At 42.7% G+C, this 14,871-nt stretch overlaps 2 protein-coding genes across 2 annotated transcripts; one reads left to right on the forward strand and one right to left on the reverse strand.

Annotated features, from left to right (window-relative positions):
- The first annotated feature begins 5,260 nt into the window (after positions 1 to 5,260).
- Positions 5,261 to 6,428, forward strand: ccl34b.4 (chemokine (C-C motif) ligand 34b, duplicate 4). Its single transcript, XM_076080725.1, has 4 exons — positions 5,261 to 5,382; positions 5,802 to 5,925; positions 6,003 to 6,061; positions 6,137 to 6,428. Exons 1-4 carry the CDS (start codon positions 5,307 to 5,309, stop codon positions 6,160 to 6,162), a joined length of 285 nt encoding a protein of 94 aa, XP_075936840.1. The 5' UTR covers positions 5,261 to 5,306; the 3' UTR covers positions 6,163 to 6,428.
- A 1,996-nt stretch (positions 6,429 to 8,424) lies between these two features.
- lrrc31 (leucine rich repeat containing 31) lies at positions 8,425 to 14,520 on the reverse strand. The gene is made up of 10 exons (XM_076080797.1): positions 14,508 to 14,520; positions 13,831 to 14,001; positions 13,187 to 13,330; positions 12,753 to 12,920; positions 12,048 to 12,212; positions 11,704 to 11,886; positions 11,000 to 11,167; positions 10,734 to 10,898; positions 9,630 to 9,785; positions 8,425 to 8,801 (listed from the first exon to the last, which is right to left on the reverse strand). The coding sequence occupies exons 1-10, from the start codon at positions 14,518 to 14,520 to the stop codon at positions 8,425 to 8,427; spliced, it is 1,710 nt and encodes a 569-aa protein (XP_075936912.1).
- Between the last annotated feature and the right edge of the window lie 351 nt (positions 14,521 to 14,871).

Raw genomic sequence — 14,871 nt, forward strand, 5'->3', positions numbered from 1 at the left:
TTCTCTTTTCTTCTTTGCTGCCATGTTACCGGTCTCGTGACCCCTCAGATTGATCTCTGGAGCTGTAGGCGGATGATGACTGTCAGGATGAATTGAGTTGGGAACCAATGCAACAGACTACCAGCTCTTTAGCATGTTGGACACACCAGCATGACACTGTCTCGTAAAATTAAGTTCCCATTCAATAACACTGGTCTGCAGAAGACTGCTGTGGGAGGAGGGCTGTTGAAAACTGCGACCGTAATATGAGAGAAAAACATGTCCCTCGAAATGTAATTGAAATTGCAGTTTAATGATATTGGAATGTAATTTCGTAGGAAAAAGGAATGTTTCTAGTGAGATACAATATTACTTTCCTCTTTCGTTGTAAATTGGATTAATTTGCTCTATCATCACGAAGGTCAAAGGTCACATTTTGCCTGAGTACACTGTGTTGGCCTTCATAGTGGTTTAAATGATCAGATCCCCTTCCAGGTAGCAGGTGCTTGTGATTCTATACAGGCAGTATGACCCGTCTCCTTTAAATAAAAAGTTTGGAATTTTATGTGGTACTAATTTCGCTTTCAAGTCAATAAAGTAGTAAAGGAAAAACTAAGTTTGCTAGTGTAACCACAAATATTAACAATATCTGATGTAATTGATCTTGTTTTGAACAATAAGATTCAACAATAATAAAAAGTTCAAAAACATTTATTGAATTTCAAATATATTCTTAATATATTATATATATATATATATATATATATAATAGTACATTGCAAATACATTGCCAATAATTGTACTATTTGCAAATATATAAAATATACTAACATTGTACGTCTAACAATTTGCAAATTAAATCTTTAAACACACTTTCAAATAAATGTAATATAGTGCATTTTCGAGAAATATAACAAAAATATACTTAACAGAGAGCAAAATAATTCTGATTTAAGTTGATATGGTACATGTATTACTAAACAAAACAGAATGACCATGTTTCAAATTAAAACAACACAGAACACTGAACCATCAAAACAAATTGCACCGCTGCAGACTCTCGCTGACTAAATAGAAACAGAAACATGCTCCACATTATGTTCCTTTCTTTTGGTTGAACTGCTCGTTGTTACACTTCCGTCTGATGACCGCTCGCACGTCCGAGGCACTCGTCTGCGGAAACTCTTGAATAACAGCATCTGTTAAGAGAAGAGAAATTATGTCACACAGCATATTCATACAACATTTTCTTCTATTTTGACCACACAGGAAATCCTGTTGAACCGATATTATTTTTTGAACAGAAAATCAGGATTAATATTGAGGAACTATATCAATATGATATGCCAATATTCCTACCAGTGCAGGTCAAACATATTTCATCATGGGTGGTGTGTTGAACATGTGATCCTGCTGCTTTATAAATCACAGAAGCTTTAAATTATCTACATACGACTCAAGACAATTACCTACCTGTTATGGCCTGCACTTTGGCAACGTCCAGTTGTCTTTTAGGAGGTCCCACTTTCCCTGACTTCCCAGTCAGGGTGGACAGTGCAAGGACCTCCTTTGTGAACACCAGAGCAGCCAGCTCCTGGCAAAAAACGGTCATGATCGATTAAGCCGCAGGAAGGCCCTCTTTGAAACCGTCACTGTGCTGCCAGCCAAGGCGTGCTGTATATGAGAGAATCAATGGAACACATTAATATACAGTTGGAAGATCTCTCCCTACCTATTAGGAATTAATAGACCTTATTCACATATGAATACAATGTGCTTCATTATTTAAAACACTGCTAGTAGTCTGTACATCCCTCTATGGAGCGGTACCACCAGTGGTGTGGAGGTTCCCACTCTCTACTAATTCACATGACTGATGTGTGACACATGTAACCTAGTAAATCCCATCACTTTATTTCTGACACATTTGAACTTGAACAGCAGACGATGCTGGGGAAGACAAAAGGAACGTGGTGTCATTTTTCTATAGCCCTTACACTGAGCAATCAACATTTACTTCACAATGACAAGTTAAAGCAAAAAAGTTCAGCATTGTTTTCCTTTCTCAAAATCACAGACATGTTCTATACCTATTCAACAGGTGTGAACTGAGTTCTTTGTGCTGTCGCAATGACTTGTTATAACTATTAGTGATATTAGGATCTTAAAACATTTTCTGTAATACAAAACAGTACATGTGGCTGGTTACATTGACTTACCATATACTTCAGAATGAGATGTCCATCATCTTCCTCAAGTTGGATGCCTAGAGGATGGCCGCCCTTGAAAGCACTTGTCGCCTGTATAAAAGGATTACAGTTGTTGAAATATCCCTCAAAACATCAATAATTACAAAAAATGTTTAGAATATATATAGGACCTATGGTGACCTTAAAAAATACACTGACTTCATCATACATTCTCTTAATGGAATAATTAATTATCTTAGTTCTGCTTACATGACCCTACTACCTTTACTTATAGTTATTCTCATAAAGCACAACCTGGTGATTACTTTCACTTTACTGAAGCCTGCTTCTGGTGAACTCAGACTAGACTTACACAAAGTGAGCTTCTGCTGTTGCTCTGTAATGACTCAGCGTCATTGTGTTGACTGAACGGCAGCTTGCTGCTGAAATTCAACGTTAACGTTACGGTGTCACGCCGTTCAGTTTACATTATGAGGGACGGTAACATTAACCCCTTGCTGTTTATTAAGTGCATCTTCAACACCATTTACTAACGTGACTTCAGTTAGCTTTGTCTAATTCTACCATACTGAAAATATTTGAAAGCACACTTGCAACCAGTCAGGAATATACAGTTGGCATTCAGCATGGCCAGTCTACAACTCATTAAATAGTCCATTAACATTTGCATGTTTGTGAAGTCCACACGCTACTAACACAGTCTAAAAGCTACTCAAATTGAATTCACCGAGCATTACACTTGAGAGGAATACCATGTTAGGTTAATGTTAACATACATATCACCTTCACATTATGTTACTACACAACTAGGCTAGCTGTTGTGGCGTTAGCTAAAGTAGCAAACACACAATTGATAGTCAGCTAAATGATTTTTTCGATCACTGTTTTAAAGTGTAAAGAAAACTCTGTTTTAGAACAAATACAACACACATATGGTTATAAATTGCTTACTTACCGAAAACTGAGACCTGTGGACAGACAGCAGTGCACGAACTGTATTGCATCAAACATCAATGCACCGATTAATCGAAAACTTAATTATTGCTGTGTACATAGATAAATGAATATTAAACAGCATGTAGTCAACTACTGATGCTAACGCACTCCCATCGGCCCAGATTAATTAATTAATTAATGTATTAATTTCTTGCATACAGTCATTATATCGTCTTCACTTTTATTTTGAAATATTCTTCTTTCCGGGTTACCTGTTGTGCTCTGCGTCTCGTTTTAAATGAAAAAACAAAAAAGGGATTTGCAAAAACGAAATACGGCTCGTTATTTGACTTTGGTTTTTCCGTTTTTGGTTTGAAACGAAAAACGAGAATACCATGGTGTTTCCGTATTTTCGTCTAAACGGTAAAACAGATGACTAAAACGTACACGGACCTTATTTGACTTTGGTTCTTGGTATTTCCGTTTTTGAATTCAGAACCAAAAACGGAAATACGACCGCCCATTTCCGTTTTCCCGTTCTTGGTTTGAAACGAAAAACGAGAATACCATGGTATTTCCGTATTTTGGTTTTTCCGAATTAACGGTATAACAGATGACTAAAACGTACACGGACCACAAACATTCATTCAGCAGCCTCCTCCTCACACTCTCTGTATGACGGTGGTGTTTCACCGTCCTCTCTGTGCTGTAAACCATGTGATTTACCAGGAAGTGACAGGTTGCTGACTCCTTAAATAAAACTTATGTTAACACTTAACCGTGTATGCAGCCGTGCAGATACATTTGATTTGGTTCCCTAAACTTTTGCGATTTTGAAAGTTCGCCCACAACCGCCAACAAAATCAGATAATCCAGAGTGAAATGAAACCATGTCAATGTGTGTGTGTGTGTGTGTGTGTGTGCGTGCATCTGTCTGTGTGCGTGTGTCTGTGTGTGTCTGTCTGTGTGCGTGTGTGTCTGTGTGTGTCTGTCTGTGTGCGTGTGTGTGTGTGTCTGTGTGCATCTGTCTGTGTGCGTGTGTGTGTGTGTCTGTCTGTGTGCGTGTGTGTGTGTGTGCGCGTGCATCTGTCTGTGTGCGTGTGTCTGTGTGTGTCTGTCTGTGTGCGTGTGTCTGTGTCTGTCTGTGTGTGTCTGTCTGTCTGTGTGCGTGTGTCTGTGTGTGTCTGTGTGTGTCTGTCTGTCTGTTTGTGTGTGTCTGTGTGTGCATTTCTGTATGTGTGTGTGTGCGTCTGTGTGTGTCTGTCTGTCTGTTTGTGTGTGTCTGTGTGTGCATTTCTGTATGTGTGTGTGTGCGTCTGTCTATGTGTGTGTGTGTGTCTGTGTGTGTCTGTCTGTCTGTTTGTGTGTGTGTGTCTGTGTGTGCATTTCTGTATGTGTGTGTGTGCGTCTGTCTGTCTATGTGTGTGTGTGTGTGTTTCCTCCAGAGCAGAGTGTGTGGGAAACTTATCTGATATCTGATCATTTTAATTTTCTTCCAGCAACAAGAATGCATAAATCATTTATTTGTAGCTTTCAGCAGCAGAATAACAATAACAACATAAACTCAGGATTATCACATTTCACGGCTCCATTGCAGAGCTTTGCAGGTTTGGGTTATCGGCTGCTTTAGATTACTCTCAATAAAGTAGAAAAATGTCCTCAATATATAGATATAATATCCTCAAAGTAAGAAACATTTAGGCCACGATTCAGGTGTTCATGTGCACAACGCACTCCACTCTGTAGGTGTATTTAAACAGCTGAATACATCGCAGCACTGCAGAATGTGAGTTAAATTGAAACGTAATTCACAGTCATCTTACCGGTTAGCAATACTTCCAGTAAAGTTATAATTTCAACCTGTTTGACATAAACATGCACATCAACCACCAGGCCGTGCATCTTTTTCACACCGTGTGTTGGCCGGTGTGTACTTTTACAAGTGTGTGTGTGTGCGTGTGTGCAGATGTGTGTCGGGTTGTTTCTCAGAAAGAGACGTTGGGGGGGAGGTTTAATTTGCACAGAGGTTCTCTGGGGCGGAGGTGTGAACACACCACGACCACACAAACACGTCATGAGTGCTGCCCCCAGAAAGACGAGCGCTCCCGGCTCGCCGATAAATGTCCAACGGTCGGTCGGCTTGTGAGGTCGCAGCCTGATCAGAGAAACCCGTCGTTCAAAATGTCCCCGAGGATCCTGTCCATCGCGCTCCTCCTGCTCTCGGTGTGTCTGTGCGTCCAGTCCTTTGCAGGAAACGGTGAGTACCAAACGACCACCACACGTTGAGATGAGACTAATTATAATTATTTGTCATAATTATTCCACATCTAGCTGTTAGTGGAGGACGGCTCCGTGTGTCGTCTGTTGCTCCCATATTCTAAAGATTTAACGTTTCAGTTATTGTCGTCCTGCTTCATTTGTGGCCCGTGTGTGTGTGTGTGTGTGTGTGTGTGTGTGTGTGTGTGTGTGTGTTGTGTTTCGTATCATCGGTGTATTTAGAGCCCAGTGAACCTGCTGTTGTATGTCAATGGGTGTTAAAGCGCTTTGAGTGGTCGGAGCACTAGACAGGTGCTGTACAAGTACAGTCCATTTACTATGAGTGAATGAAAGTACACACACACACACACACACACACACTCACTCTCTCTCTCTCTCTCTCCTTTCTGGCCTTCTCAGGACGCCTCGTTCGCAGAAGGTTCCCGTGCTGCACTGAGGTCTCCTCTGCTGACATCGGCAGCAAAGTGATCGGCGACGTGTATCGAAAACAATCTTCCAGCTCTCACTGCCCGGAGGCCATCATGTAAGTTTATACATCTCATCAAAGCACACGAGCATAAGACACTTAAATCTCACTTCACTTCTGTTCATTTGTCCCAGTTTCTTCACACATGGGGGGTCGGTCTGCGTGGATCCAGAGGCTGAATGGGCCAAGAACCGTAAGTTGTATCAACACCTACTGGAACACAAGAGTGCACAGGAACACTAACGCTCTCTCTCTTGTCTCTCTGTAGTCACTGCCAATATGACGAAGGCGTGAACCCCCCCCCAACCACCACCACTCAAAGAGCAACACACACACCTGGAAGTGTCACATGAAGCAATTAATATGTTTAGTATCCCAAAACATTTCTGTTTGTTTTGTGAATTAATGTTTCAATCATAGCGAGATATTTTGCTGGCTAAAAAAAGAAAAGTTGAATGAAATCTTAAGTAAAGAAGTAAATTTAAAACAGAAACAGTATTGTTTACATGTTGTGTTATCTTGTCATCATTTCAAATGTTGATATTAAAACATAAATCGTGTCACGTTGCTTCAGTCCTTAATTCAAACCTGGCTCTTGAAATCACCAGGGCCCCGTTCCTCGTACCTGGCTAACTGAGTTAGCCGGATCATTTTCAGGATAAGATTACATAAATCAGGCTTTTCGGTTCCACGAAGCAAGTTTGGCAAAATCACCATAGCAACACATCCATAAGCTTGAACCTCCCCCAAAAACCGTTAAAGGGTTTTTTGGGGGAGTTCTTCCTGTTTCGATGTGAGGGTCCCGGGACAGAGGATGTCACATGAGTACAGATTGTAAAGCCCTCTGAGGCTAATTTGTAATTTGTGATTTTGGGTTATAACAAAAATTAATTGAATTGAATTGAATGTGAAAAACAATTATTGATTGAACAGTTTTATGTTTTATAATGCATTATATTACATTACAGAATTACAGAAGTCAGATATTTGCTAATAATGCAGGTACAAGGTGATCACAAGCAGCGCTCACACACGCTGCACTCAACACTCGGACTGTAAATATCATTCACTTTGTAGTGAATAGGGAGATTTTAGACACAGTCTGGACAGTTTGTCAAATGTGTCGAGTTGAAACCTATCTTACTTATAATGTACCAGTTCACTAATTCTACTTTATGCATAACTACATACTCACTGACATAAGGCTCATGTGTCTCAGACATTATAAACGTTGTTATATAGAGTCACGCAGTGTAAACACTAATATAATTAATATATTTTTGCCACTTCATTAAAACAATGCCAATTGAATCATATCCAACAAAAGAACAATAGAAGGTGAGTAGCATACATTTTAAAGATATTTGCATTGCGTGATTTAGTTGCATCAGAACTGGGGCTGGGCATCGGTACTCCAAACCTTTACTGCTTCTCCGGTGGTTCTGTGTAACAAACTGTTTGGTACATCAGGTTAGCGTGTCCGACTGAAGGCAAAACGTTAATTATCGTTGTGGAAATAAAGAACCAATGTTCTTTGCATTGAAGTGTGCTCGTCTTCAGATGAGCTTACATACTTGTTTTCACACTTATATTTTCAGATAATATGTATTATTTTTTACTTTAAACTTCAGAGACAAGGCAGAAAATTGCAGCTTGGGTTACAGCAGATAAACACATCACCTAATCCATTCCTCGAGGCTAAAACAGCAAAAGAAATGCTACAAATCGACTTGTCACAAAGCGTCTAAAGATGTACTTTCGTCCCGTAGCTCACAGCTCCACCTGGTGGTCTTTGCTTTTCATTCATTCTGTTTAAGGTAATGTAGTCACCGTGAGGCCACCCATTGGTTTGTGGACTACAGTTTTAATGCCTGGAGTTCAGCATTATAGCTGTCGCCACCTTGGTTTATGGCTTTCTATTGGGCATCAACCTCACGTTTATACCAGGTGGCAACCTCCGGTTCTGCCGAGTGAAGCCAAAACGGAAGTCTCTTAAAGCTGCATTCTCTCTAGTGTCCACCAGGGGGCGACTCCTCTGGTTGTATAGAAGTCTATGAGAAAATGACTCTACTTCTCTCTTGATTTATTACCTCAGTAAACATTGTAAACATGAGTTTATGGTCTCAATCTCTAGTTTCAAGTCTTCTTCAATACAGCATGATGTTCATTTAGTACATTATGGTCCATTTAGAGTCACACAGACCATAAAGCAGGGGATGCTTTAGGGCGGGGCTACAGAGTGATAACAAAAGGTATAAATCAGGTGACATAATAATATCATAACTCTGTGAAATGCCTTTTAATTTAAATGTAAGTTCTTTAAGTTTAGTGTAGTGTTCTGTACTTCTTTATGTGTTGTTGTTTTAATTGGAAATAATTATAATAATAATTTGCAAAACATTTTGCCTGATTTGAAATGTTTTCAATCTCAGATTTTTTAAAAGTCGCAGTCATGTGTCTGATTAAATCTCTGAGTGCTGCTTATGTTCTTTTAACTCCGTCGTTCTTCATTAGTCATATTTGATATCAGATAATCATCTTCAGGTTTTTGATCCTCTACTTCTCAGAACGACTCTCCTCAGGACTCTCCTGATTGGTCGCCTCAAATGACGATGATGCCGCGTCCCACTCCAGCAGGACGCTCCTCTTCCTCAGGCAGCGGTTCAGCCGCTGTCGGTCCCGAGAGTCGACGGTCCAGCGCTGCGCCGCTAGGCGGGTCAGCGCCGGGAGGCGGGGCAGAGCGCCGAGCAGCGCCGGCAGCCAGGCCGAGCAGGAGGCGGAGGTCAAAGGTCGGAGGCTGAGGTCTAGGTCCTGCAGCGAGGCCGGGCCTCCCGCTGAGAACAGGGCGGACCAGCCGGCGTCGCCCACGGAGCCGTTGTAGGAAACGTCCAACGTCCGCAGAGAGGACAGGCCGCCGCGGCTGCACACGGCAGCTGGACCGAGAACCAAGAATAAAACCGTTCAGAGGTTCTGCTGCTTCAGCGTTTATCGGTCGCTTTGTCAATCCAGGTTTTATATTTCACAGGACAGAACTATGGCTTTGGTCAGGTGAAAGTCTCAGCGTTATGACTTTCAACTGAAGGCTTTTGTGATTTTATGAACTTTCTTCCTCCTTAGTGTGTGTGTGTGTGTGCTAGTGTGTGTGTGTGTGTGTGTGTGTTAGTGTGTGTGTGTGTTAGTTAGTGTGTTAGTGTGTGTGTGTGTGTGTGTTAGTGTGTGTGTGTGTGTGTGTTAGTGTGTGTGTGTGTTAGTTAGTGTGTTAGTGTGTGTGTTAGTGTGTGTGTATGTGTGCGTGTGTGTGTGTGTGTGTGTGCGTTAGTGTGTGTGTGTGTTAGTGTTCGTGTGTGTGTGTTAGTGTGTGTGTGTGTGTGTGTGCGTGTGTGTGTGTGTTAGTGTGTGTGTGTGTGTGTGTTAGTGTGTGTGTGTGTGCGTTAGTGTGTGTGTGTGTTAGTGTGTGTGTGTGTGTTAGTGTGTGTGTGTGTTAGTGTGTGTGTGTGTTTGTGCGTGTGTTTGTGTGTGTGTGTGTGTTTGTGTGTGTGTGTTAGTGTGTGTGTGTGTGTGTGTGTTTGTGTGTGTGTGTGTTTGTGTGTGTGTGTGTTTGTGTGTGTGTGTTAGTGTGTGTGTGTGTGTGTGTGTTTGTGTGTGTGTGTTAGTGTGTGTGTGTGTGTTAGTGTGTGTGTGTGTGTTAGTGTGTGTGTGTGTGTTAGTGTGTGTGTGTGTGTTAGTGTGTGTGTGTGTGTTAGTGTGTGTGTGTGTGTTACCCAGGTGGAGCAGGTCCTCAGTGGTGAGCTCACAGCTGCTGAGGTTGAGCTCCAGGACGACTGTCGGCTGCAAAGTGTCCAGCAGCAGAGCTAAACGTCCTCCCACCACTTTACACCAGGACACGTCCACACTGCGCAGGTACGGCACGGCCAGAGCTGACACACACACACACACACACACACACACACACACACACACACACACACACACACACACACAGTACTTCATATGTAATAAAGAGCCAACTGAGACACACACACACACTTTGTTTTAAATATGAATAAAGTGAAACAGGAATCCTGTCCGTCAGGTCTGCATTAGAAAATGATTAAATACGTTTAGAATCTTCTTTTTGTGAAGTTTTCTTTCTTCCTTCTGTTGGTAGTTTGCTTTTGTGCGTTTTTTTGGGGTCTCGTGTATTTAAATAATATAAAATAAATATTTTTTTTTAATATTATAATAATATGGTGTATTACATTACAGTCATATTATTATTAGAAGCAGTTGTAGTAGAAGCAGCAATCAAACCAGAAGTAGCTGTAGTACCAGTAGTAGTTTTTCATAGTACTGACAGAAGTACAGTGGTAGAGAGTAACTTGCTATATTTGTACAAGCGCACAGTTTAGAGGTACTATCATGTGAGTATTCCCATTTCAGAAGGAAATATTGATATTTGACAGTTATACTTTAAAAATCACAGTTTTCCGTTCAAATCATACGATCGTCTTATAAAATATTTGTTATAAACGAAACAACAATTCTTAAAACTGGCTCCATCTCGAACGACTGCAACAATAAAATGATATTTACACATGAACGCATCAGTAAAAAGAATCCAATAATATGTTTATAAATCAAAAGCTATTTTTCTGCATAACGAGTACTTGTGAAACTTTAAGTACATTGTTCTACTCATACTTCTGTACTTTTACGAAGGTAAAATGTAGGACTTTTGACACTTTTACTGAAGTAAACAATCTGAATACTTCTACCCCTGCAGTATTAGTATTCATAGTAGTTGTAGCACCAGCTTCAGCTGCATCAGCACTACTGGCAGTAGTTGTAGTACAAGCTCTAGGAGTATCAGTAGTATTTGTGCGTACCCAGAGCAGTAAAGGAGTCCTGGTTCAGGCTGCAGCTGTTGAGCGGCAGACGCCTCATCTGTGTCAGAGGGAGGGCGGCGACCAGCTGGTGGGCCACACCCCCTGCCTCCTTATTGGACGACACGTCGAGCTGCGTCAGCGCCGCCAGAGAGGGAAGTACCTGGACTGGAGACAACGGGGGGGGGGGGGGGGGGGGGGTCACGTGACAGATGACCTCACACACTCAATTGTGTCAGTCACACACACACACACACACACCTACTCACTCAGGGCCTCCAGGTCGGAGCGGGTGAGATGGCACAGGTGGAGGTCGAGGCTCTCCAGGTGTGTGAGGTGAGCCAGGTGGAGCGTGAGGCGGTCCAGGCCTCCAGCCAGACTCTTGTTACAGGACAGGTCCAACTCTCGCACTGAGGGGAGGCAGCGGAGCGAACCACCTGCAGGACAGTGACGGGGGGAATAAATAAACCACACTCTTGTTCGTTTTCATCAAGATCGAACATAAATGTATAAAAAACTCAAAAGAGGTTTTCATTTATGTTCCTGCCGTTTTCATCTTCATCCAAGTTTGTAAAAGGATGAATTGTGCAAAAGCTAAGTTAAAGAAAAGGTGTCTGTGGGTGTAAATACCATCTAATTCTGCAGAGTTGATACGAGCATGTGGAATCTAAATGTGCTGCATGAAGCTTTGAAGAAATATATGAATGTCAAATATACGGCGTCACTGAGAGAAGCTAAGAAGACATCTCGTGCGGCCATTTAGGAAATGGCAGAAATTGGTGCGGCGGTGTAGATTTGTAGACACCTGTTGATTCATAAGATAAAGTAGAAACGGTAAGAAGCAGAGAAACCTGGTGCTGAACTTTACTCGGTTCACTTGTACCGTCGTATTTTCGGCCTGTCTTTGAACTTCACAAACCAGCGTGAAAGGTGCTGTACTAATAAAGTTTGATTGAAGTGTGTCAGCTCCTACCGAGAGCCTCGAGGCTGTCCGGCCTCAGACCGCAGGCCTGTAGTCTGAGCGTGGCGAGGCCGACGGCGTGAGAGAGCGAGGAGGCCAACGCCACGAAGCCGGCAGCATCAACCTCCTGTGTGAGCTGAGGATTACAGGAGACGTCCAGCACACAGAGTCTGGAGACAGCAGACACTATCCCTCCTGAGAGAGACAGACATGGGACAGAATGGGTCACACACAACATATACAGAGTGGAGGATGTCAGAGGAACTCAGGTTCTGTTGGTGTTCTCTCCCGTGGCATTGTGGGAAATGTAAGATAGTCCTTCCTTATGATAGTATTCATGGGTTTAAAGGCAGTACCCAGTGCAGTGGCATCGGCTGCAGTGAGCTGGCAGGCCACCAGGTGGAGCTCCCTCAGCGGAGGGGGAAGTTTACCCAGCAGGCCTTGCAAAGCGCCGCCCCCGACGCCACCGTTCCAGGACAAATCGAGGATCTCCAAGAGAGGAACGCAGCCGAGAGCTTCACCTGCACGGACGCAACAGAAAGCAATAAAATCCACTTGTTTCTTTTCTTTGAAGCTGAAGTCGAACAGCTGGAATGATAAATCGATTCTAAGAATAGCTGCACATTCATTTTTTTAGTTGTTTGTCTAATTGCTTAATCGACCAAATGTTTGCTGTAACTCACTTGATACAGACTCTAAATGGTGATCAAATTATGTCCCGGTTGCTAAAAAAAAACATTCAACACGCCTATCAAGGTTGAAATAAAATACATGTTTTGTTCACATTCACAAACTACATATCCCATGAGCCACTGGTGCACTTTCATGGGCGTGCCGCATGGTTCCATCTTAGGACCCCTGTTGTTCCTCTTCCATCTGAGTGTGATGGTGTGGAGACACAGTTGTATGCAGACGACACGCTCTAATATAAACGAACTAAAGTATTAAAGTATTAGAGCTACGTTTTGTTGATCATTTCTATACCGAAGACAAGTCACATCAGATTTAGGATCTGAGTGTAGAAGAACGTTCCCGAGCTCTGACTGGACTTCATTTATCACCCAGCGCAGCGACGTCGTCGGCGCTCAGCCTGCAGCTGCAGAGCCTCAGCGCTCTGATCCCGCCCACATGCTGGAGGTGAGAGGTCAACGCTGTCAGACATCCGCCAATCAGCTCGTTCCAGGAGACGTCCACCTCCTCCAGCTGAGGGAGGAACTGGAGCAACGTCGCTGAAGAGGACCGGGAACCAAAAACATATATATTTATTAAAGCTCAATCAAGAACTAATCTCAGTCTGTGTTTACTAAAGAACGAACAAACTTTGTAAAGACAATTTATTTTGCTATGGGGTAAGAATCGCTGTAGTGAAGAGTGGGACTGTAGAAAACACTAAACTGTGCCGGTCATCTATATATTTAAATGTATTGTTATAGTACAAAACATGCACATTCTTTTAGAAAAACAAAGCTTGTAAATAAACTGACATAATAATCACCTAACTCCAGCAGGTCAGTGGCAGTGAGGTCGCAGTGAGACAGACTGAGGCTGCTGCTGTCGCCCTTCTTCCCCAACTTCTGCAGGAAAACACACACTCGACCCCAGCCGGCGTCTCGCTCGCCCTCCGCCGCCTCGACTACGCCTGAAACACACACACACACACACACACACACACACACACACACACACACACACACACACACATTACACAACATCTCAACCTAACAAGGCTTCATTCTCTGCTCAGTTGTATTCGTGTCATATCTAACCCTTTTTTAGTTAGTTAGTTAGTCCACATACAAGTTATGTCTTTAATATATGAAGCAACACTATCAGCTGTTTGTTCACAATAGAAGACGGGCAGACAGTGAGGCAGGTGTGTAAATATCTTGTATATATACTGTATATATATATATATATATATATATATTTATATACAGTGTACAGTGTCTTCTGATTTTAGCTTCAGCTGGTCTTCTGAATGCATTTCTTGCACAGAGTCTCTTGTTATTATTCCTCCACCTTGTTGTCTACAGGAACTAGTTCATGTCCAGGTTCACATCAGAGGGATGGATGCACCATGTAAGAGTGTGAACAGCCCACACGGAGCAGAGTGTCCCGGTGAACCGGCACCAATCACACCTGAGCCGTGTCCTCTCTCCTCCCGGTCCTCGGGGATCCCCGTCCGGTCTCGGGACAGGAAGCGTCCCAGCGGCTTCCTGTCCGAGGCCGTGCGCTTCCTGCGGATCTGGTTCATGATGAGGTCGAGAGGGGAACGCCTCAGACTGCCGCCGTCTCGCCCCCGCTGACCTTCTGACCAATGAGAGGACAGACAACAAACGTTTCACAAACCAAAACACATCTTCTTCATCCTTTAAAACGTCCTCAATGTCTTCAGATAGATGGAGAGAGAGAGAGAGAGAGAGAGAGGGAGGGAGAGAGAGAGAGAGAGGGAGGGAGAGAGAAAGAGAGAGAGAGGGAGAGAGAGAGAGGGAGGGAGAGAGACAGAGAGAGAGAGAGGGAGGGAGAGAGAGAGAAAGAGAGACAGAGAGAGGGAGAGAAAGAGAGAGATGGAGGGATTTTAAGATTTTTTTTAAGATTGAAACTTTTAACGGTGTTTTGTTTCACAGATAAAAATATGAATTATTATGGATCTGAAGTTGAGATAATTTTTCTACACAGAAAGTGGCAGAAATCACTGTGAGGTTTCAGTTGTACATTTACTACAGTATATGAACATGTACAGCACTGTACATGTACTAAAACCACGATGCATGATACTTTCATATTTATTATTTTTACAGAAGAATGAATCTCACCTGCAGACTCCATGTGCAGGTGTGAAGAGCTGCAAAACAATAAATAAATAATAATAAAAACTCGAGTGTTTGTATCAGTTGGTCGTCACGGTGATGCGTTCACGGTCCGTTTGTTCGTAGAGATAATAATACACAAACTGAGTAAAGTCACAGAGCTCTACTTTAAGCGGTCTCCTCGCGCTGCTTCCTCTCCGACTGACTCTGGACTTCAGTTTTTAACACCTTGATGACGTCACGTCCCGTGCTTGTCAGGTGAACCATCCCGGAAGTGCGGCACCACCTTCAGTAAATGTTGACGTTATCATCATCGATCTGCGCGAGGACTCTTTTGATCCTTAGAGCCTTCTTCTTCTTTGTCTTTTAA

The sequence above is a fragment of the Anarhichas minor genome, unplaced genomic scaffold, assembly GCF_050575085.1.
Source record: "Anarhichas minor isolate MPS153535 unplaced genomic scaffold, ASM5057508v1 ptg000074l, whole genome shotgun sequence".
Classification (NCBI taxonomy): domain Eukaryota; kingdom Metazoa; phylum Chordata; class Actinopteri; order Perciformes; family Anarhichadidae; genus Anarhichas; species Anarhichas minor.

What these genes read in the sequence shown, in the direction of transcription:
- ccl34b.4 (XM_076080725.1), top strand. Translation starts at nt 5,307, where the DNA reads ATGTCCCCGAGGATCCTGTCCATCGCGCTCCTCCTGCTCTCGGTGTGT. An exon ending in CACTGCCCGGAGGCCATCAT is followed by an intron (nt 5,926 to 6,002) that starts GTAAGTTTATAC and finishes CATTTGTCCCAG; the next exon opens with TTTCTTCACACATGGGGGGT. An exon ending in GGCTGAATGGGCCAAGAACC is followed by an intron (nt 6,062 to 6,136) that starts GTAAGTTGTATC and finishes GTCTCTCTGTAG; the next exon opens with TCACTGCCAATATGACGAAG.
- lrrc31 (XM_076080797.1), bottom strand. An exon ending in CACTGACCTGCTGGAGTTAG is followed by an intron (nt 12,921 to 13,186) that starts GTGATTATTATG and finishes GGTCCTCTTCAG; the next exon opens with CGACGTTGCTCCAGTTCCTC. An exon ending in CTCCGACCTGGAGGCCCTGA is followed by an intron (nt 10,899 to 10,999) that starts GTGAGTAGGTGT and finishes CGTTGTCTCCAG; the next exon opens with TCCAGGTACTTCCCTCTCTG.